Source organism: Enhydra lutris, unplaced genomic scaffold (genome assembly GCF_002288905.1).
Source record: "Enhydra lutris kenyoni isolate GAN:26980312 unplaced genomic scaffold, ASM228890v2 scaffoldscaffold34, whole genome shotgun sequence".
Classification (NCBI taxonomy): domain Eukaryota; kingdom Metazoa; phylum Chordata; class Mammalia; order Carnivora; family Mustelidae; genus Enhydra; species Enhydra lutris.
In genome coordinates, this window is record NW_019154118.1 from 6,345,402 (window position 1) to 6,366,113 (window position 20,712).

The 20,712-nt window shown below is 50.4% G+C and overlaps 1 protein-coding gene across 1 annotated transcript in view; it reads right to left on the reverse strand.

Moving 5' to 3' along the window:
• The window catches only part of LOC111153687 (Fli-1 proto-oncogene, ETS transcription factor), a 115,693-nt gene that overhangs the window by 30,035 nt on the left and 64,946 nt on the right, over nt 1-20,712 (reverse strand). The window contains exons 3-5 of the mRNA XM_022512839.1: nt 13,506-13,660; nt 8,986-9,189; nt 99-164 (exon numbers count right to left, since the gene is read on the reverse strand). Of these exons, the coding sequence (XP_022368547.1) occupies nt 99-164; nt 8,986-9,189; nt 13,506-13,660 (425 nt within the window). The remainder of the gene's footprint in view (nt 1-98; nt 165-8,985; nt 9,190-13,505; nt 13,661-20,712) is intronic.

Sequence of the window (20,712 nt, forward strand, 5' to 3'; positions counted from 1 at the left end):
TAACAGTGCACAGATTTGGGGCTGCCCACACGAGACTTAACAGCATGGAATGGTGCCAAGCCTGGTTCTGAAGAAAATCCACGAAAGAACTGACTCACCTTCTTTGACACTAAGTCGTGAGGACTGGTCTGTGTGGGAGGTTGTGTTATAGGCCAACAGTGAACCTGCAAGGCAAAGCAGAAGATGGTTGTAACAAGACGTTCTTCTGAGATCAAGAGTAGAAGGTGGGATGAGAAGGGATCGGAGAGGGGAATGGATAAGGGCTAGGGAAGAGGGACAGATGGCTCCTTGAGAGAGTTACTGGAATCTGTTTTGGGGGAAATGTACTGGATTCCTGGAGTTCCCATCAGAGTAAGTTAGGACAGAACACTTCCGGGCAGGACTCGCACAGCCCTCCCCAGGAGCCATGTTTATGACTCCAAAGAGTTCTCGGGTGTCCATGCCATGTCGTTGCAGGAGCACAGGGCAGAGATTCTCGCTGTGTGACTGTGGGCAGGTCTAGAGTTTGATTTCTTCAGCAGAAAGCTAAAGGAGTTAAACTATAGCTGGAGTTGGCAAGCTTTTCTTATAAAGACCAGATAGTAAATATTTTAGGCTTTGCGGGTTAAATACAGTCTCTGTTGCACATTCTTTTTTGTTTTTGTTTTGTTTTGTCCATGCGCCAGAGTTGGCCAGATTTGGGCAGATTTGGCCTGCAGTTTGTAGTTTTACCACACCCTGGAGGAGAAGCTGCGAGATTCCTGCCTGCTAGGATATCCTGTGGGTTTATGGACAGGTCCTTTCGCTGGTGGGGTGAAGTGCTTGGATATTACTCGTTGACAGTGGAGGGGAGTGTGCCGGCCGTTGGGAAGCGGGGAGTGGTGACGGGAGTTCCAGCAGCCACTCTTGCCTTCCCCTGCGAATGTCTAAGAGAATACAGCTGAACGTGAGGCATGGTACGTGGAATTTTCTGTCATCCCAGAGGGCTGCTACCCTACCCAGTCTCTTAAAATTAAACTTGAATGCATAACTACTCACACCAGGCCCTAGTCTGGGAATTTTCAGGGATGATAGTTGTTTTTTTTTTTTTTTTTTTTTTTTTTTTTTTTTTTTTGTCTGCTGCATATAAAAACTCCCCCTTGCCCCTAAAATTAAGCTGGTTCCTTAATTTCAAAAGAATTCAGGAATTTCGTGTTACAAAATGGAGGCATTTTTGCAATTCTCCCTGAGATTCTCGTGGGGGAAACTCTGCAGAGCTTTCAAAAACCGGGGCTGGAATATGCTTTTACAGAGGACACGATAAGCCTGCCAGAGGTGTTTGAGGCTGGGGAAGTCTTTGAAAATTTTCCCTTCTCTGTGCAGACGAGTGGCTTTGGGTGCCAGGACTGAGGACAGGGGATGGGCTGTCAGACGCTCCTATTTTTAGTCTCCAGTCATGGCAGGGATGCCGGCGCGGAGCTGCCGCCTCACCCAGCTGTGGGCGTTTGGTTGTGTGCCTCAGAGAAAACGTGTTCCTTCCAGGCGAGACAATGGGGGAGAGAATTTTGTAAGAATCCCTCAACTGCCTAGCTTCTGGCTTGGGCGACTACCACTGCTGACCCCGGAAAGGGCTCCAAACAAAAAAGAGGAGGAATGGAGGTGATACTGAGACCACGGTACGCCAAAGTGTGGACACATGCATACTGCTTTAGAAACGAGACAGTCACGGGCATCTGGGTATCTCAGTCTGTGAAGCATCTGTCTTTGGCTCAGGTCATGGTCCCAGGGTCCTGGGATCGGCCCCGTATCAGGCTCCCTGCTCAGCGGGGAGCCTGCTTCTCCCTATTCCTCCACCCCTCCCCCCTGCTCCTATGAGCTCTCCCTCTCTCTCTCTCAAATAGATAAAATCTAAAAACAAAAAACAAAAAAATCCCCAAAACATAAATAAGACAGTCACGCACATGGACTATCCCAAGAGCCAGATGCATTTGGTTAGTCCATTCTCAAAATATCAAGGACCCAGATGCCTGGGTGACTCAGTTGGTTAGGCCTCTACCTTGGGCTTGGGTCATGATCCTGGGGTCCTTGGATCGAGTCCCACGTTGAGCTCCTTGCTTGGTGGGGAGCCTGCTTCTCCCTCTACCTGCTCTGCCTGTAGCTCTCCTGCTTCTCTCTCTGACAAATAAATAAAATCTTCAAAAATAAAATAAAATAAAAAGGACACAGCTAGGCTGAGAGGACCTCATTTCATTATAGTTGTTATGCAAATGAGAGTCAAAGTTGGACCTGCCTCTTACCACTTACTAGCTTTGTGACCTCCATCGATTTACCTAATCTCGCTAAGCCACGGGCTCCTTATATATAAAACGGGCTAATAATAACATCCACTTAACACGGTTGTTGCGAGGATTGAATAAAATAATATGTGTCAAGAGCTCAAAAAAGTTCTTGGTCGCTAGTGAGTGTTCAGTCAATGCTAGCTGTTATCATTACTATTTTTACATCCCTTCTCCCACAGACACCACAATGACATACAATAAACCCTTCATAAAAGGGCTGACTGAACGTTCATCGTGTCCTCTGGACCTGGACTTATGAATGGGTTCTGCTGCAATAAGAAATAATCCTTCATGACTAGAAGGAGGTTAAGAAAGAGAACCAAACGTTCCAAGAGAATAGAAAAAAAAAAGTCTCAGGAGTAAGACCAAGAATGTCTGCCTGTCTGTCCCCGACATTCTCTCCCTCAGGCTGAAACCTCACGGCTGGAGCAAATAAAGAAAAATGATGGTCTCAGAAGAGCAAACTGCCTGAGTCATTACTGCAGATTTAGCTGAGAGCACGAAGCTTAGATAAACCACATTTATTAAATTTTCCCCTCGCTGAAAGTTCTTCTTTGGGCACATATGAATTCCACAGGAAACTCCCAGAAAGCCAAGAGAAAGGGTCGTTTGACCCCTGCAAAGCTTGCATGAAATACATATTTCATGGTAACCTAGGAAAAGGATTTTGCCCTGAAGACCGTTCTTGGTTCAAGTTTCACTCCTGGAAGGAGGGGCTGGTTAAGGGCATCTGGCCTCCTTCCCAAGGGACCAACATCCCCTTCTCTGCTCTGATTTTTATTTGACAAGTTCTTTAGCCTACAGAGGATGGCACAGCACACAGGCTTTCCTTTTCTTTTTTTTTTTTAAGATTTTATTTATTTATTTCACAGAGGGAGAGATCACAAGTAGGCAGAGAGGCAGGCAGAGAGAGAGAGAGAGGGAAGCAGGCTCCCCGCTGAGCAGAGAGCCCGATGCGGGGCTTGATCCCAGGACCCTGAGACCATGACCTGAGCCTAGGCAGAGGCTTAACCCACTGAGCCACCCAGGGGCCCCAGCACACACGCTTTTCTTACAGGAACTTGTTCTGATGTGAAGAGGTCCTTCCTGGAGCCTGGTCTCCCGCTCAGTGGCTTTGGATTTTTTTTCCTCCTGCTTTCAGGCTCTTTCTCTGTGGGGCTAACGTGAGCTCCTAATCTTTCCTGACACCATCCTGTCCCAGCGAACAGTCTGTGATGGGCGGAGGGACGCCAATGCTCCTGCAGGCAGGAAGCACCAGACACTTTATAACTATTCTCTCACTTAATCCTTACGCAAGCCCTGTGAAGCCGGGATCACAAGGGTCTCCTCTTATAGATGAGAACATCAGCCTTCGGAGAAGTCAGGTAATTTGCTCAGGGTCACATAGCCAGAAAGCCCAGGAACAGGATTTCTATTCCGGTCTATTTACAAAACTATTCTCCATCCAACAGACCCTGCTGCCCTCAGGCTATATCTAAGAAACATGAAACTCACCTCGGTGTTGGTTTCCTCTGGGGAGGAAGGAGGAGAGGTGACAGAGAAAGGATACCTGGGGGCTTCTGATCTCTTCCTTGACCTTGACCTGGGGTGCTCATACAAGTGAGTGGATTCCCTTTGTGATAGTTTCTTGGGTTATGCATTTACGATTCTTGCTTAACTCTGCAGACTTTCATTAAAATGCGCATGTATTTGCTTATTTACTGTTATTAATGCATGCACACAGGCATATCCATATATATATATATATATATATATATATATATATATATATATATATCTGCTAATTCGGGGCCCCAAAAAGAGGTCCCTGAGAATGGAGTGCTCCCCCTCAAAACTGAAAGCATAAGGAAAAAATAATTTTCCATTTTGGAGTCCATCCGTCACTGGATATTATATTATTATATTAGGGAACTGAAAGAAGATGGAAATGAGCAGAGTGAAGCGTTGCAGGTGTGAGGTAGAGCCCCAACAATGTGGCTTTCTTCAGCATTCCAGTCCCCCAGCCCAACCAGCTCTTCATCTGGGACACCTGGAGCAGGGAGACAAGGGTCTGGCCACCCGCCTCCGGGGACAAAGCCTTTGTCTCCCGCCCAACGGCCAGCTGACTGTGGCTCTCCCGTCTCTGGGCTGCAGGGCAGGGCAGGGCAGGGTGGGAGGGAGCAGGGAACTAAGGCTCTATGTTCCAACCACAGGCTGCACTGACTACAGAGTCCAGGAGAAATCTGGCCTTTTGTTGTGCCTGAATCTGTTTTCTTTTACCGGTCAGACCCTGGCCTGGAAGGGATAATACTTCACCAGCTTAATTACCCGGACCCATCACCTTTGCCCAGCCCTCAGAGGCTGCTGGGGGGAATGCCACAGAGCGCGAAATGTGTTTTCCATTAAGTTGAAATTAAAAATGGGAATCAAGATAGATACCTTTCTGCAGTCTCCCTGTCACACAATATATTTCTTCCTCCAGTGCCACCACAATTTAAAAAACACAGTGTCTTAGCCTTTTTCACGCGTCAGACTCTGAAACACCTACGGAGCACAACTTTTTGTAAAAGGAAAAAAGACTCCTTTTCCTTCTCCTTCCTCTGGCCACCCAAGCCCAGGACCTTCTGGGCTCCCAGAAACCCCAAACTCCCCCCCACCCCAGGGGCCCTGAGCCTGAACTGCCAATCCGGACGGCTGTCACTTCCTCTGGGGTCCGGTCCCACCGTGCCTTGTGACAGCCCAATCTCACTTCCCTCAGCCCTCCGACGGTAAATACGGCCCCTGCCAATCGGGGTGTGCCCAACAGAGATACAGGCCCGGCCGCTGGTCAGGTCCAGGGTGTGAGGCGGCGCCGGGAAGAGAGAAGGACAGGGTTAGTGTGGTGATAGGCTTGGCTTTAATCTGCCTCATTCCAGGAGGCCGTGGGGAAGTTTCGGAAAGCATTTATCTCTTGGTACAAATGAAAACAGAAAATGCTGTGGGGAAAGTGGCCTGGCCCTCCACAGAAAAGCCCCAGGGGAGAGAAGGGAGCTTGGCTCACTGTCTCTCTTGGGACCTCTCACTTCTGATCATGAGGCTGTGGGCCCTGATGCAGAATGGGATTTAGGAGGCCTGGGTCTTAGCTACCAGGATGCCCTCCGCTGGCTGCACCAATTTCTGAAGCCCTCCAGACCTCAGTTGCTTTGGCTTTAAAATGGGGTTTAGAGACAGTTGTCCACGTGGTGTCCACAAGGGGGCGTCCTGCCCACATGCAGTGAAAGGCACCTGGGGAGATGCACACCTGAGCCCTGGTGTCCCTAGGAGACTCCAGAATCATCCCAAGTACTACAGGCATCCTCCCCGGACCCCACCTCACCATCCTCCTCCCGTTCCCAGCATGGGTGAAGTTACAGAGGAGGTGTAGGGGATGGCCATTCTCTCTGGGACAGCTGAAAAGCCAAGGTAGGGAGAATAAGCCCCTCCAAGGAGGCCAGAAAAATCCTAGCATGTCAGGCCATCAGACAGGGCACAGGGGGCACCTGGGGCATTGCTATCTCTTCGCCACCCTGAAAAATAACATTTTAAAATGTAAGTTTGCTATTTAACATTTAAAGGTAGAGCTCGCCTCCCAGACAAGCCCAATCAAAACTCAAGCACCCTTGGTGAGAGTGTGAATTAGATGCCCAAGCTTCTTATCCTATGAGGTTTCCTTTTTCTATTGAAGACCAGAAAGACCAGGTACTTTGGAGTGGCAAGAGGCTTCCCATGTTCTTCTGTTGACTCTCCCTAGCCCCACCGTTCCCCCGCCCCCCCGCCCCAAGCTGTGCCGAGGAGCTGAGCTCTTTTCCTCTCACTGCTTGCCCGAGTGGACACGTTTGAACCCCAACCCCCTCCTCCGCATAAGGATAGATGACAAAGCACAAGGAATGAGCACCCCGTGCCCCTGCCTCAACTCAGCTCCCCTAGCCTCTGTCCCCAAAGCACAGGACTCCCTGCTTCGGCACAAAACATCTGTTGGAAGTAAGTCTCCAAAAACAATAAAGTGTTCGAAGGCAGGGAGTTCCAGTCCTGAGAGCAGCTGGTCCCCAGGCACACAGCCTCCTCGCAGGGGTCTCAGCTGGCCAGACTTTGCCCAACATAGGGTCCCAGAGGCTACCACGTGAAGCTAGACACCAGTTGAAAAGAAGCATGACTCCCATTTTTTTTTCCCCATGAAAGTGGATCATTTTAAGTCTAAATTCCTCAAAAGGCCTTTAGACTATTACAATATTATGCTGGGGCATGTTTCTTCTCGAACCTTCGAGGATTTTAATTTTTGCCTCCTCAGGCAAACTTCTATCAGCCCGACCACTTTCTATTTAACTGTTTCGTTCAACATTGTATCAAATATATACTTTGTTCCATCTCCTCTCCAGCCTGGAAATTGCTCCACTAATAAGCTCCTTTCTAGAAACTTCTTACTTTTATTGCTTGGGGGCATCTTCCTCAATATCTACAAATATTTTTTAAAAGAAAGAAGGAAAGCTGCAGCAACGTACACCCTTTCTTACCCTGTTACCTGTACCCCAAAATACCAAGCCTCTGACCTCCACTACTTCATGACCTGCTCACTCCTTTGCCCCTTTACCCCCTATTTACCTGTGCCCCTCCGTCATGGTTACCAGCGCCCCCCCCTCCCCCGCTTATCAAATGACTAGGCCTTTGGGGCAGGTGCTGGTCTGGCTTCAGGGTCTGTGGCTTGGGCTCCTCTGTAGTAGGAAATCTTAGTGGGGACTTGGATGGTTAATGGACCTGCCAGAAAGCAGGCCTGGGGAGTCACATGGCCTGAATGGGCTTCTCCCCCCCGCCCCCGTCAAGTCAGAATGTGCTCAAACATCTTCCCAACAAAGCTATCTGACATGGAACCCCAAATTACTGGTCCCTTAGAGTGTTGGGATGTGCTGTCCCTGTTGCTGCTGTCCCTCTCTTCTCCCACAAAGGAAGTAAAGGGTCCAGTGATTCCTGGAGCACTGCCTTCTGATGCCCGGAGAAGCAGAAAGGTAGGCTTCATGAGCGTTCTTGCTTTGCGGGTCTCTGCTTCTCAGTCCCGCTTCTGTCGCTCACTCCCACCCCCTGCTGTGCCAGGCTAGCATCATGGCAGATCTGTGCAAAGAAACTTCTTTAAAAAATTCCATAAGCGCTTGAAAGCTGAGAAACACAGATCATTAGAAAACGTTAAGTCTCCAAAGCTCAGGAAAAACTGGGTAGAGAATCGCCCCCTTTTCCGAACTTGTTGTTTCTTGGGCTGACCTCATGTTGCAGCAAGACTCAGACATGAGGTAACTGGTCTGCTGTTAACATATACGGCATCACCCACACTCTCTCACTGGTTACCAGACGCCTCAGAGGTGACCAGAGAGCCCGGAGGCACCGGTGGAAACTTCCAAAGGCATTTTGAAAAATTTTAAATTTTAAAGCCAGCGTGTGTTGCTCCCATGTCGTGCACTGTTGTAGAAGGAGGCAGAAGATTACAGGGAGGGTGAGTGTGAAGACCCACCAAATGACGGGGAGCAAACAAAGAACTAATGAACCCAGAGCCCGGGAGACCAGGAAAGCAGCAGACACCTGTAGGCAGTATCCAAAGATCTCAGCTTCAAAAGGGCTTGAAAATCATCAAGCTCCTTCACTCCAAAGCTTAACTCCTCCAAGATGCCAGGCAGCCTGGGCTAAGGGAAGCAGACACTGTACCCTGAGGTTGCCAGTCCCTCTCTGCTCCAGGCTGTTACAAAGCTCCCTTCTAGACAGAGCCCACCCACATCTGTTTTCAGCTCCCTGATCTCGGTACCATCTTTTCTGGCCACAGACAAATCCTTCAATACTTGGGGTCATTGATAGACTACTGGGCCTGGCTTTCTGGGGAAGCGTTAGGGCGAAGATTATTAGCATGCCTGAAAAAATTCTGTTCCTATCTCCGTGTAGGTTTAAGACCAAATGAAATTCGTATGAAATTGATGGGAGCTTGATGCCTGAGAAATCTCATACTGGATACATGTTTTGAGTGAAGACATGCTTTCTTTCATAAAATCTTTTCCGAAGCTCTTTTCTTTCTTGCTGTGCCAGGAGAAAGGGTCCCAGAGACCCTTGTGCACCCAGAGCCTCTCTTGTGCTCCCAGTTTGGCTAGCAAGGGTGCGTAGCTAGCAGCCGGCAAAGGTTGGGTTCGGGTCTGCCAGAGTGACCCTAAGGATAAGAGGAAGTTAATGTGTAAATTTTCAAAACCTTAAATCCTAAATCCATGGATCTGGAGTTTACTGGAGGAATTTAAATCATTGTGCAGGAAAATCCCAGCCAGGATATCCATCTATTTATAATTACAGGACAAGGCAGTTTCTGGAAAGGGGTTCTCATGGAAACAGTGTGACTATACTCTGGCAGACCCCACTGGGTCACAGCTCCCTAGTTTTTCTCCATTCCTTACTGTGCTTCCCTTGACACTGCAGGACTGGGTCAGTCCCCTTGAAGGGTCTGTAAGAACCAAGGTGACTTTGGCAACTTCACAGGCGCTGACCTGGGGCTCCTGCTCCTGCAGCATGCTGCCCAGCCGAGGGGCAGGGAGGGCGGAGACAGACCAGTTTCCTGGTCCTGGATTGGCTGCACGGGAAGTCAGTCTTCATTTAAGGGCGGGCCTTGCAGAGTTCCGCCAGCCATGGGACTTGGGACTCCACCCCGCCCAGACAGAGACAGGACACTTACTTTCCCTGAGATAACTGAGATGTGACAGCAGCACTTCGGTGTTGTAGAGGGAGGTGGCTCGGAGGAAGTCCTCCTTGTTCATTTTACACAGTTCCTTGCCATCCATGTTTTGGAAAAAGGACGTGTCGATCTCCATCAAGCCATACTCCTTTATTGCCCACTCCAGCCACTGCCGCACGTGCTCCTGAGTCCACAGCGTGGGGTCTGCAGGGGAGATGACCTGTTAGCAAGGTCTGGGCCGGCGAAGACCCCCTTCCCTTCACCAAGGCTGAGTAGACCCTCCCTATTCCCGCCCCTCCCTCTCTTCACCCTCCTCCTTCCGCCTGCACCCCTCTCCGGCTCCCTCTCCCCCTGTATCCCCCACTGGGAAAGTGGGTTCCCTCCCAGATGGTTCCCTCCTAGAACTCCCATCTGGCTCTCCACATCTGGCACTGGCTGAACCACTTAGCCCTCGGGGGAGGTTGTTAGATGTCTCCCCAGGCATCCCAACAGAACATTCTCTTTATAGCTTTTGGAGGACAATTAAAACCTTTGCCTGAGCAATGGTGGCATCAAAATGAAAGTACACACAGTCCCAAGGACCCAGGGGCCAAAGTCTCTGGAAAGGGAAACCATCTGTATCTTAAGAACATGAATGATTTCACGGAAAAACACGGATCTCTGAGATGGCTACGGAAAAGAACACATATGTACACACTTTTGCTGCGATTCCATCTGTACAGTTGGAAAACCCAGTGGTGTGAGCCTTTAACAGAAATCCAACCTGGGTTTTCTCCTTGTGGAGACAGCTATGCTGAAATCTCTACCAGATCATTCCCAAAACATTTTTATGGTATTGATGTCCCCAAGGTTGAGAAAAGGTATTGGAGAGAGAAAACCTTTCAGGCCTTCATCCTTTGAGTGGACAGGAATAATGTAATGATTGAGGTCATCTTCAGCTAGAACCCTCACAGCTCCTTTTTGGCTAGGTGTGTGTGTGTCAGGGGGGTGGGTAATACTTTGAGTGCTGGTGATGAGTTCCAGCAAATTCCACAGCGGGTAAAGTACTTGTATCTTATCACTTATCACAGGCTGGAAGTTATTTCTTTTCCTGGCAACCAATTATTGGCAAATCCAATAAACACCTCAGGTATGCCCATCATAAAAAAAGAAATGCCCATCAGACAACAAAACTACCTGGCTCTTGGCCACGCAAAAGATCTGTCCATGTGAAACATTTAGGTGGGAAACTGTCTACTTAAGCAATAGATTTTGTGGTGGGAGTTGAAAGAATCATGGGTGGAGGGAAACAGTGTGAACTTGGAGAGTCATGGAAGGCTTCCTGGAGGAGGGGAGGAGACTAGACATTGTAGGTCAGCTGTCAGCCCCGGGGCTCCTACTGGGCCTGCTTTATTAGCGTGTTTCCTTGGTAACAAGGAAAGTTAGCTTCTCCTCTTCCTTACCCTCCCATTCTAAGAGTCTGTGAAGGTTCTTGGCAAAAATGGGGGCCAGGTGTGAATGATTAGGAGTGACCATGGGAGGAAGCAAGGTTCTGTTGCCTTCCTCACACCACATGTGAATTCCCCACCACTTTTCTTCAGAGCTTCTGCTGATTGCCCTCGGTTACCATAGGCTCTCCACTCCTCCTTGGTTTTCTATCTGAGTATCTGGGTGGCAAGGGTTGAGTCTGCTTTGCAAAGTGCCTAGTCTTCCCCCAGGTGTGACAGTGGCTTCCATATTGGTGCTGGAGGTTGAGGAGCTGGCCAGAGAGGCAAGAGTAGAATTTGGACTTACGGGTCACAGGCTGCTGTGACCCGATTTGGGGGGCCTACTATCTTCACCCCAGATATGGGGTGCCTCCTGTGTGCGGCTACCCCACATGTCCCATTTTTCACGTATCCAGAAAATCCAGCAAAATGGCTTTTATTTTCATTTTGTGATTAAAAAAAAAAAACGAGTTCTGAAAGGTTAAGTACCCAGCTCAAACTTAAGTCTTCCTAGGATTTCGCTTAGTGGAGGGGGTGGATCCCCTCCCCCACCCCCAGCCAAAGCCCCTCCTCTTGCTTTTTCATGATCTGCCTTAATTAGGCCAAATAACAGAGCTCCTCCTATAGGTTCATTGTATAAGTCTATATGCATATCTCTCTCTCTCTCAAATTTCTTGGTTTGCTTTCCTCTTTTACTCTCCAGAAACAATTAGGCACAGACCATTGGAAAATGGAAATACTTTGCACCATTTCAGAATTCTAAGGAAAAGTGGCACAGGTAGGGCTTGGGTTCCACAGCATTTCATTTCATCCACTCTTCTTTGCTTCTCCTAAATCCTCACTTTTAGTATTTGAGGCCTCAAATTCAATTTTACACCATATATTTAATTTATTTTATTATTTCTTCTCTTGCTTTGGGCTCTATCACAATATTATTTCTCTCCCTTTACAGCACAATGAATTATAAATCTTCCACTCTAGATCATGCTAAACTCTTCCAAATGTATTTCCTGGATGATTTAGTCCTAGTTTCTTCCCATCTGCACCTGAAACTGGTGATTAACCAGGGCCCTTGTTTATACTTGTCCTAAAATCCCACCATAAATTCAATCAGTTGCTCCTCAAATGTTTTATTGCCTTGATTTGTGGACTCACCCCAATGAGACTTTCCCCCATGTCCAGGAGGCTGGCCTGGGGGAATCCAAAATGTCTGAGGATAATGTTTAAAGATCCCACCAGAGGTAAAATAATGAAGTAAATCCATAGCTAGTGAATTCATTACAAGAAATGCTTTGAAAACCCTCTGATATGAATCTACACTAGTAGTACAATTACTACTGTGGTTACCTGGGTCCATCGAGGACTGACATTTTGATATGCCTTCTGAAAGTATTTTGATAGCAATTCAGAGTTGAAGGGTCAGTCAAGCAATCTGACCACGTTTGCCAGTCACTTCCAGAAGTGACTTCCCAGAAGTGACTGCGGAAATGAGATGGTTATCGACATTTGGTTCAGAGACAATCTCTGATCCCCTGTCTTCGGTGCTCAAGATTGCCTTCCCATGTTGGCCACTGTTTGGGGAAACAGGGCAGTTTGATGCCCGAGGAGCAAAGGCCTGGTGAGGCTGGACTTCGCTTAGGGAAGAACAGGGAGGTTCCCACCATGTCGGTTTACTACTGCTTTATCGCCTGCTTCTTCATTAGAAGGGAGAAACATGGTTTTCTTGGACCTTCCCAACGCACCTGAGCTAAACTTTCCTGCTGTCCTGAAGGAGGGAGGAGACCAAACATTAAATGACAGAAGTAATGGAATGTAGAGAAAGCAGTTCACATGGTGCCTGACACCTGCCAAGTGCTCAGAGCATGGGCGCTATTCTTCCTTTTCCTCCCTTTCCTTCCTTTTCTTCCTTTCTTTCTTTCCTTCCTTTTCCTGTGAAGCCACATGCTTGTGGAAGAAGGAAACTCAAAATCCTTTGTGAACAATTTTCAAGTACTACATGGCACTGTAGGAAGAGTCCCCGCTAGCCCAGCTTCTCTGGCCTCATGGGCAATCACACCTCGCACCACCCGCCATCTTGAATTTGGCCCAGAACGCAGGGATGTGGCCATATTCCTCAGAGCTGGTGAGACATAAATACAAAAGGGCATCGGGAGGAGAGGTGCATTACAAAACCATGCCTTCCAGGCCAACAAGCAAATTCCTTCGCGTTACCTCAGAGAGCTAGCCAGTCCTTTGCTCTCAGACAAAACTGCATTTACACTTTTCCAAATGGAAAGGGTTTTGCCTTTTTGGTCATGTTATTTTGGTAAGATTAGTTGTAATCCCTGCCCTGTAATTCACTTTGCTTAAGATTTGGACATTCTTGCTCCTTCCACCTGGCAGCCAGTCTATATGTTGCAGTTTTCAAACCCCCTTTCTGACCGGGCTCCAGAGCTTGCTGGTCCAGCAGAGGTGGAACGTCCGGCCAGGGGACTGAAGGCTTGAACAAGGATTTTTATTTTCTGTAACCAACAGCTCCAATACCTAGGAAAAATGGGCTATTTTTACACAATGACCTAACTTGCTGCACACATTAAGATGCTCTGTTTGTTAAATATAGTTATTTCTATTTTGAAACTGAAAGAGCTGGCCGTCATTTTGGAAAGGTGGGACCCTGCGGACGCCAGGAAGTCCATGCCTGATGGACATGACAGACCCCGGTAGCCGCCCCTTCTCCTTCAAGGCGAGGGCGGGGCCGTCGGGAGTTCGCAGGACTCCTTTTGGATTCTGACGGCCTTGCCTCTGCCCTCCCTTGCAGGCCTCATCCTGTGGTACCAGGCCCTGGGGGACAGTCTGCGCGCTGTGACCCATCTGAAGGTGCTGGTGACACGTGGGATAGTCTCAGGGAGGACAGTTGGAAGGAACTGAGAAAAGCAGCTTTTTCCCAAGTAGGCATGTCCATTGGGAAGAGGGGACTGCCTAGGGACCAGGCCCACGGGACAAGCATGCCCTCCAACTTCTAGCCCGGAAAACCGAGGACACAGATGCCAGCCAGCAGCCTGGTTCGCAAAGTACCTGCGGGGACGATGACCCTCCTCTCATTGGTGGTCATGTTGGGAGGAGGGGGGCCGTTCTTCTCGTCCATGTAGCTGTTGTAGTTCATGGCGTTGGACTCATTTCCACCAACCACCTTGCCGCATTTGCTGACACTGCAGTCCACCGGAGACTCCCTGGAGTGAGAGGACACAAAGCCCGGAGGAAGTCATCACTGCAGCTGCCATCGGCCCAGCGTGGGCAGACAACCATGGCGCCGTCTCCCAGCCCCACTTGGGGTAGGGCTGCTGCTGCCGCTGCTGCCTTATTTCTCTCCTCCGCACCGCCACCAGAGTCTTCTTCAAATCCCAGCCCAATCCTATAATTACGGTACTTACAAACTGCTGGCAGCTTCTCACTGGCCTCAGACAACAGTCTGGACTTCTCAGGACAGCGCTTGCAACCCTCCCAATCTGACTGCAGGGGACATTTTTAGCCCTGTCGCCAGGCAATCTGTACTTCCCCCACAGGTGCCCTGCCTGGGCCCCCAGGTGGCCCCCAAGTAGGCCTCTACACCCCCCCATGGTGCTCTGTGTCTGCCCGGGTTCTGGCACTGGTCACACCATGGGATTGTTAGCCTGGTGGAGGCCCTTCCCCCTGGCTGGACTGGGGGTCTCCCGAGAGGTTGACATTCCTTTGTCCTAAACCTCAGTGTGTTATGTCGAGCCTTCCATGGGAGATGAGCAATCGGTGGTTTCTAAGTGGACTCTGTCTACTGCACGTTTATGATTTTAACGCATTTCTCATACACTGTTCTAGCTAAACTTCCCAGGACTCCTCCACAATAGCCATGGTGAGGGTTCACACCTCCTATTTATGGTTAAGCAAAATGAGAGGTGAGGTGACTGGCCCAGGGTCGCACAGCTCATAAAAGTGGACACAAGACTCAGGTCTTCGGTGTTAAGCTTTCCTATCAAAACACACGGGCAGGCATGCCCAGCTGGCTCTGCTGGTGGAGCATCTCGGGGTCCCGAGTTCAAGCTCCACACTGGACAGAGAGTTTACTTTGAAACACACGCCCACACACACATGCAAAGAAACTGGGTACTGCATGAAGAAGGACTAGAATCCAAGAACTTCAACCTGCTAAGTTGTGGCCCTGGTGACAGGTTGCAGCCCTGGCCACGGTCACGGAAGAACCATTAAGGAAGTACACAAAGGAAAAATCGTCCAGCCCAGCCTTGATGTCCGTAGGCCAGTGGAAGGCTGCTCCCTGGCCTCAGCTCAGCCTTGAGCAGCTTTCTGGAGATCTAAGCTGACACCCGACTTGTGCCCCTCACCCCCAGCCCGGAGGAGGTTGGCAGAATGTTCCACACCCTCCCCAAGCCCGGCATCATGGTCCCCCCAGAGTGCCCAGGGGAAGTGCCATCCCACCCTGCCCTAGCTTCTGTTCGGCCACTCCAGCAGCAGCCGTGGGACCAAAGGGGACGACTGGAAGGCCCCAGAGAGGCTGCCGCCGTGGTTACACAGCGCAGGAAGCATGAGACCTGGGAGACAGCCAGTTCTCTCAAGAGCTCCAAACCAGGCCTTCAGACCAAGGAGTTCAGATAAGGTTCAGATTACAGCGGCCCAACCTTGGGCCGAAGAAAGACTCCAGGCTTCCCAAAGGCCTGGCCGCTGCCCTCCTCACTCTGCTCTGGGCAGGGACCAACCATCCCAAGGATGTAAGGAGCCTGGTCCTGCCAGAGAGAGCCTCGCAGGGCAGGGAGGGCAGTGACCACAGAGGAAAGGAGGAACGGATCCTGGAGGGGCGGGGGCAGAGGGGGCCTCCGGCAGGCCAGGGGGGCCGGAGCACATTCAATAAAGACAATTAAATGAATTTGTTTCTTAATCTGAAAGGAAAAAAATATTGAAGATCACTTATCATAGCTGGGAGATAAATGGTCCACTGAGATATTAGAAGTCAGACGGTAATTTTTTCCTGATGTCTTACAGAGGGGAACATGGGCTGAAAATGAAAATAAGATGTATAACTTACACATGTTAGAATTTAAGGTTTTACTATTCGCCTACTGTTTTTCCAGGCAGAGAACCAAGAACCAGCCATCAGAGCCCCAGATTGTTGAAGGTTTAATGTCCCCATGGCAGTCTGAGGGGACGCAGTAGCACATCGGGGCTTTTCACCAGTTTGGCCCTCTGGCTTCTGCTGTTGGAGGCCTTGGCTTGCCACGAAGCCAGCCGCCACCACAAGACCCTGGGGCTGTGTCCCAGCAGAGCCAGCGCCCAGCTCACCGCGCCCCCCCCCCCCGCCCCCGCTCCACTCCAGGACACCACGCCCCCCCCAGCTGGGGGCACACGCCTGTGCACACTTATTCATGTATGCACACTCACGCAGACCTGCGTGCACACACACAGACACTGGCACACCTCCAGCACACGCGCACACGCGCACAGCCATGGCCTGGCAGCCTTTCCCAACATACTTGTCCATTGTGCAACAACCCGAGGGCAGCAGGAGTTTGGAGGATTAAGCTGGCCCTCCACCAGCGGAGCAGCATTTTCATTGGCCGGGAAGCCCCTGGCCGAGGGTGGGGTGGCCCGAGCACACACTTCCTCTGGCGGATGCCGGAGTGCAAGGGCCATGGGCAGGGGCGAGAAAACTCTCAGAGAGGAGAGCAACATCCAACTTGGCGGGGGGCGGTGATGGAAGAGGGGTGCTGCCCATTAGCAACAGCAGGGAGTCGGGGTCTGGAAAATTATTTCCCATATGCGCTGGGCCTCTGGTGGTTGCTGAGCTGAAGGCCAACCTATTGCCATGTGGAGGTGAAAAGTCAGAGCCTCAGAAATTGCCAAAGGGGGACAACCCTTTAGGCCACAGGCACCTATGGCAGAATCAGGCATCAGGACCAGGCATAGAGAAAAATACATTTGAAGAGAGGAAATATTTGGGAAAAGCCACCTGGTCTGGGACGGGGTAAGAAGAGGAGCCAGGAGCACCATGGTGGGATGGGCCCCTGCTGGGGAGGTGGGCGCCCAGGTCACAGGATGGGTGGGAAGAGGACCTCAGAACCACCCTCGGGACCAGGGTTCTCTTGCTGGGGTGACCCTTGGGGGCTGTACAGGAGTGGGAACCTCCTCATTTCCTCTCCCACAGAAGTTCTCATGGTTCTGCTTTCCCCGGTCTTCTTCCTCCAGCACCTGTGTAGGCACTCACGCCCTGGCCGTGCCTTGGGGCCCCCCTCCCTTAGAATAAGGCCCTGGGCTCGCTCCCAGTCCCCCCCACCAAGGTTGCCCTCAGAGAGGCCTGGCACCACCATAGACCATCATGCTTGCCCAGGCCAGCCCTCCCCTGACTGCTGAGGGGATAGGGAAGGGAAACCATACCTTTACCGCTGGCTGCCGCCCTCCCCTCCGTTCGCAAGCTCTTGGGCTCTGTGCCTCCAGCAGCCAGCAAACGCCTCACATGCGGCCATGGGGCTTGACAGCTATGCTAAGGGTGGGTACAGGTGAAGCCCTGCCTGAAGACTGATCTTTAATGAGGCAGCTGGTGCCTGTGAAGAGGCCCGATGAAAACAAGAGGGCGGGTGAGGGGGAGCACGGATGGAGGGGAAGAGGTTCTGCCATTCAGCCTGCCTGCGCTGCTGCTAATTGGTATTGAGCCCTGCATTACTGCTAGCGTGGGATGGGGGCCCACAGGCAGCTGAGAGCCCTGGGACAGGTGACAAGAGGGCCTGGGGCGGCCACAATAGAGCAGGGAGGCAGTGTCGGCTCCAAGCATGTAAGTCGAAGCATCTCCATCTCAGGGCAGCAGGAAGCCCTGGCAGGGGAAGCCCCAGCAAAGGTGCCATGGGTCCTGCAACTTTCTCCTTTTCTTTCCCCATGGGACAGGAGCTCTGTATTTAACACTGCTTTAAAAATCCTGCCCGGGGGAAGTGGGGGCACCTGGGTGGCTCAGCGGGTTAAAGCCTCTGCCTTCGCTCAGGTCATGATCTCAGGGTCCTAGGATTGAACCCCGCATCGGGCTTTCTGCTCAGCAGGAAGCCTGCTTCCCCCTCTCTCTCTGCCTGCCTCTCTGCCTACTTGTGATCTATCTCTGTCAAATAAATAAATAAAATCTTTAAAAAAAAAAAAAAGTCCTGCCAGGGATTTTCAAGGCTGCCTTGTAAAGTGTTAAGCAATTTAAAACAAGGTGCGAATGCATGGGTATTTGGGTGAGAGAAGATTTCAGAGACTACTCCCAAAGATGACTCCTTCAGACTGTAACAGACATCTTCTCGACCTTTACACTCAGCCCCCAGCAACTCCAAATGTTCTGCCGAGAGCCACAAGTGCACGGCGCAGGCCTGCGGTCGGCGGATACCCCGTATTCACATAGCGCATTCGAAGTCGCAGAGCCACCCAAGCCACACACAGTCGCCTGCAGACCTATCACGTGTGTCTTCCATGCGCCGCACACACTCTGCACCACTGAGCAATCCCTGTTGTCTTTAGCATTTCTGTAGGACCCCTGCATAGATGTGTCCCTTGTTGTTTTTAAAAAGGAATACTCGATAAGTGAGAAGCAAATTTCAAGGAGACGGAAGGAAATCACCCCTAATCTAGCCATTTGCCCTGACCACTTAGCTATTTTCACCACTGCACACAGCTTCTGCAGAAGCCCAGGGACGGCTTCCCGCCCAGCTTGGGTGACATGCTCTGCACTGCAAGGTTGAGAACTGAAGGAAGCACCTGAGAAAGCGGCTCTACAGTCCCAGACGCAGACCTTACAGGGTGTGCGAGGCTGATCTTCCTGTAAGTGGAATGTGAAGTCTCCACGTGTCTCCTAAGAGCATCCAGAGCCCACCGGCCAGGGCTAGGGGCTGTCAGCGTAGAGTAACACCCACTCAGATTCTGCATGCCTGGCGCACAAGGCAAGCAGGTCCTTGCTTCCCCCCACCCTCCCCACCCCCCAGTAAAATAATACTCTTTCCTCCATGGGATGTTTTCTCCCCGATCCTCGAGGCTGAGGCAGGATGCAGCTGAGAGTCATTTGCAGACCACAGCCCGAGGTCAAGTTGCTGAAGGCTACATCCATCACAGAACCAATGGGCCTTGCTGTTCCAAGAGCAACTCATCCTAACAGATTCAAGCACGACAGGAAGAGATGAGAAAGAGAGCAAACCTCCCGCAACATGGGCCAGCTAGGTTTTCCCTGAGCTCCCCAGACCTCAGTCTCTCCACGTGACCCTGTGCCCCTGGTCCACAGGACTTAAGAGTGGGATGAAAAGCAAGAGGGGCATTGTAGCTTTAGGAACAGAGAATACCTGCTCCAGAGACAGAAATATCTACGGTGTCTCCAAGAAGCACAAAGTCACTCAGAAACCTCAAGTTATCAGAGAATGTGGAGAGAAGGCACCGGCAACTGTGAGATGGTCCAAAGCATTCTGGCCCAGCACTGTCCAGTTAAAGTACAATGTGAGCTACATACACAATTTTCAATTTTCTAGTAGCCACCTTTTTAAAATGGAAAAACCAGGTGAAATGAATATTTTAATATATATTAATATATTAACTCACTACAGCCAAAAGAAAATTATCCAAAAGAAATTATCACTCAGCCAAAAGAAATGATCATTTCTACATAATCAACGTAAAAATAATTAATGAGATATTTTACTTTTTCCCCCCATACTCTCCGAAGTCCAGTGCATATTTTGTATTTCGAGCACATGTTGGTTTTGGATTTCGGGTGCTCAGAAGTGGCTGGTGGCTCCTGTCGCTGGAGCCTGTGGCTGGTGGCTCCTGTGTGTGTGGCTGGTGGCTCCTGCCTTGGATGCCACAAATCTAGTCCATGAGCCAAGAGACCCCAAATGGGACAGATACTCTGCTTCGATTTTCTCATCGGAAGTTTGGAACTCTTTGTATTAAAGGAGCCATTTCGGTAACACTCGGGATCGGGGAAACGCAGTGTCAATGATGAGAGACTTAAATCGCCTGGCATCTTGTTCATTCTGTCCTTTCTTTTTGCGTGATTAATTAATAATAGAATCTGACGTGGTTCCAGCCTTGGTAAAGACATTGTTCTGAAAACCCTGGCTTCCTGCTGCCCACTGGGCCAGCTTCCATGTGAGCTCTTGGAGAATATTTACGGGGTGCTAGCAATGGCTCCTGAGAGCCCATGGGATCATCTCTGTTTCCCCGGGGCGGGTGAGACTCGTCTGTCCTTCTGCACCTGTTCTGTCACCGTGGATGGTCTGGGGCAGGACCTGGGAATCAAAACAGCGGTTGCCCTGTGTCACCACAGCCCTGTAAATACCACGTCTGCTCTTTGGGGGGTGATCACACAGTTCTCCTCCCACTGGCCTCTGGTGTGACAGCAGCCAGGGACGGCTGGCCAGTGGGTTCTGAAAACTGATTTCCTTGGGGGACCCTGTTTGTCCAGGATTAGTGTGTGGGAGTGCCCTCAGGGCAGAGAGCAACCAACTCATACATGCAGCCTCCCCTGAGCATGGACATAGGCTCTAGCTAAGACAATGTCCGAAGACCTTGGTGTCAGTCCCACTTACACACCGATGACCTACAAGGCTTTGAATAAGCATCTTCACCTTTGAGTCCGGTTAGCCATGCATCTATTCACTTCTTTGTTTCACGACTATTTGTTTGGCACCTATCAAGGGCCAGGCATCACTCAGTAGACAGAACAAGGCCCTGCCCACATTTCAATGAGGGGTGTGATAAGGAAGAACGAAGAAGAATCTGAGTGAGGTGAAGAGTGCTGAGTGCTGTTTTCCATCAGATGCATCAGAGAAGGTGACATTGAGACCTGAAGCAAGTGGGAGAGAGAGTCATAGGACTCAACGGAGTAGGGATATTCCAGAAAGAAGGAACACAGGCAGGAGACTCTGAGGCAGGAGCGTGCTTGGAGTCTGGAGTCTTGTGTGGCTGGTGCAGAAGGAAGGTTTAAGATAGGAGGGCTAAAAAGGGTTTCATAGGGATGGGGGAACGGGGCTTGAGGGGGGCTGTGGATTTTGTTGTAAGCCGGTAGAGGATTTTGAGTAAAAGAGTTAAATATTCTGGAAGGTTCTCTCTAGCCACTGTCTGAAGAACAGACTTCAGGAAGGCAAACAGAAGTGGGGAGAACAGGTGCTACTGGGGTGGCCTAGTAGCACAAGTGTTGCTGGTCTGGGTTGGGATGAGGCTACAAGAGTGGTTGGGATGCGGCTGGAACAGATCAACAATGCCCCAAGCATGAAATTTGGATTTTCAGTAA